The 2,464-nt window shown below is 42.5% G+C and overlaps 1 protein-coding gene across 1 annotated transcript; it reads left to right on the top strand.

Annotated features, from left to right (window-relative positions):
* Window positions 1-546: 546 nt before the first annotated feature.
* LOC140237919 (uncharacterized) lies at window positions 547-1,353 on the top strand. The gene has a single exon (XM_072317850.1). It carries the CDS (start codon window positions 547-549, stop codon window positions 1,351-1,353), a length of 807 nt encoding a protein of 268 aa, XP_072173951.1.
* The last annotated feature ends 1,111 nt before the right edge of the window (window positions 1,354-2,464 follow it).

Genomic DNA, 2,464 nt, shown 5'->3' with positions numbered 1-2,464 from the left:
GGAGGGGGGCAGCCCCCCTGTTCCACCGGCCCTGAACTTTGATATCACATTTGATAGCAAGTGTCAACAGACAATACGCTATGCAAGGGTGACACGACATTTATTCCTGTGACAATTACTCCGCCCTTGTTTTCTCCAAGGACTTTGGGTTAGGGTTAGGGTTGCGATTGGGTCTTAGGTTTAGCTTGATGCGAGGATTAGGATTAGGGTTAAGATTATGTTTATGCATCGGTATAATGTTTGGCTTAGCGTGCAGATATTTCATAGGACCAATTGACGCAGGAACAAATGTCATGGAACCCTTGATAAGACAGTTCCCAGCTGTTTCTTCGCCCTCATTCGATTCGTGTCGTCTTTACGGCAGGGTAAAAGATCATGTTACGGTAGACTGAATTCTGTTTGAGATTTCTAAATAAAAAAATAAAAAAATGGCACAATATCAATTAAGCCAATGACAACATTAAAACGCAATGACAATATTCTCCCTTCTTACACATTCGGTTTGCAGCTTCACATCAAGGAACAAACGTTGGACCTGCAGGAATAATGTTAATCGAAAGGAAAACTATTCCGACGACCCCTGAGCTCATCACTCCTGTTGTATTCGATCTGAAATACCAGCTTCCTTATACGCATGCCGGTGATCCAATCGTCCTGATTACGTGTAACCGGGCGTTCCTCGACTTCGCCCAGAACTGGATTGAGAGCGTACGGCGGCTCGGCACACGTCCAAACGTTCTGGCAATAGCAGAGGACATCGAGGCGTACAGGACCTTAATAAGGAAACATCCGCGGGAGGTTTCGGCAGTCATGACGCCCCGGGCCGCATCGCCTCAAGCGGCGCTCAAGTACTTGTCCCGCGAGTACAATTTGCTGATTAATAGGCGGCCTGCGTATATCTACAGGCTCCTGCAGAAAGGGAAGGACGTTCTCTTTTGCGACGTCGATATGGTGTGGTTGCGAGATCCTCTACCTTACCTCGTAGGGGACTACGACGTCGTGTTGCAGGAAGACTTGCACGACCCAAAAGTTGTCTACTGCGCCGGCTTTGTCTTCTTTCGCGCCACCAACGCCACGCGTTCGCTGGTATGGGAGTGGATGGATCGGATCCACAAAGCGCGAAATCGACTTCCGGACCAGAAGATCCTGAACGACATCCTCGACGAAAAATTTGACCCTAATCTTAGAATGAAGGTGCTTGACTCAGACTTGTTCCCAAATGGTAAACTATACTTCGATGTAAGGTGGCGAGAACAACGAAAGAGACCACCGGTAATAGTCCACAATAACTGGATTGAAGGACACGAGCTGAAAGTGGAAAGATTTAAAGAACATGGATTCTGGTATATATAAAAAGCGCATCATTTTCTTGTTCTTGCTATTCACAGTCGGTTATCGTAAACTAAGATAATGATTATACATGTAGCAGTACAGCAGTCTTTGGGGTCAAAAGTTATCACAACCCGTGCAGCGAGGTCGAAAGGAATCATCCCTTGTGCTCAACAGCACGGGTGATATTTTATTCCGAAAATGAAATAAGGTTCGCTATTCCAAAGGTTTGTTATTCTGGAAATGAAACAAGGTTCGTTCATGCAAAAATGCTAAGAAGGTGTGTACTAACGCACCATCGGAGTCGCAAACCTTATTTTGTCTTCAGATTAACGAACCTCCGGAATAACATTTTGTTTTTGTTTTTTTCATTTTTGGAATTAGTTGGGACTGGGAATCCTACAGCCCAGTGCTGTATAAACATTTGAATCTATTCAGGCGATCGAGCAGAACGAACGTAATATGAAGAGCTGTACAACATCTTGAGTAATAAAGACATAATAAAAAGTAACACAAGTTGCACGCAAATGATTTTTTTCTGATCTACAGCCTCACTGGTTATTTCCAAGTTAGTTTAGAAGACATTGAAAAATTCCTGATGGTAAAGAGGGAAAATGATGGTCATATTTAAATATCAGCTTTGTGAATTGTGACAAACACAAACATATTATATGTGTAATATATTCAAATGCATGGAAGCACACACAAGACGCACCCCGTCTAATTAAAAAAAAAAAAAAAATCCAAACATACACAAAACACACAATCACAAAACACATACATATACTAGAAGTCAATGGTCCATATTTAAATAATACACAAGGGAGATTGAGAAGCATGCACTTTCTGATTATTTTTGCATTTAATTTGTCAACTGATGGCAAACCATTGCAATCGTACCCCCTAATATACCAAAATGGAACTGCTCCTTCAGCATCACTTTTCGAAAAGCAAGCACTGGCAAGATAACATACCCGGAAGAGTCCATTCACTGTAGGGGTATGTCATAAGTGCTAATATACTAGCTACACAGCTTTGCCATGAATTGGACACAATCAATGCGGAATGTATTATTCAAACAAAGTAATGACCTAAGCACACGCCCTCTGTAGACCAGACTTGGCATACATTTTTT

Source organism: Diadema setosum, chromosome 14 (genome assembly GCF_964275005.1).
Source record: "Diadema setosum chromosome 14, eeDiaSeto1, whole genome shotgun sequence".
Classification (NCBI taxonomy): Eukaryota; Metazoa; Echinodermata; class Echinoidea; order Diadematoida; family Diadematidae; genus Diadema; species Diadema setosum.
Note: the sequence above shows the minus strand (reverse complement) of the source record. Positions and strands in the feature narration are given on the sequence as shown.

Coding starts and splice junctions, on each gene's coding strand:
- LOC140237919 (XM_072317850.1), top strand. CDS start 547: ATGTTAATCGAAAGGAAAACTATTCCGACGACCCCTGAGCTCATCACT.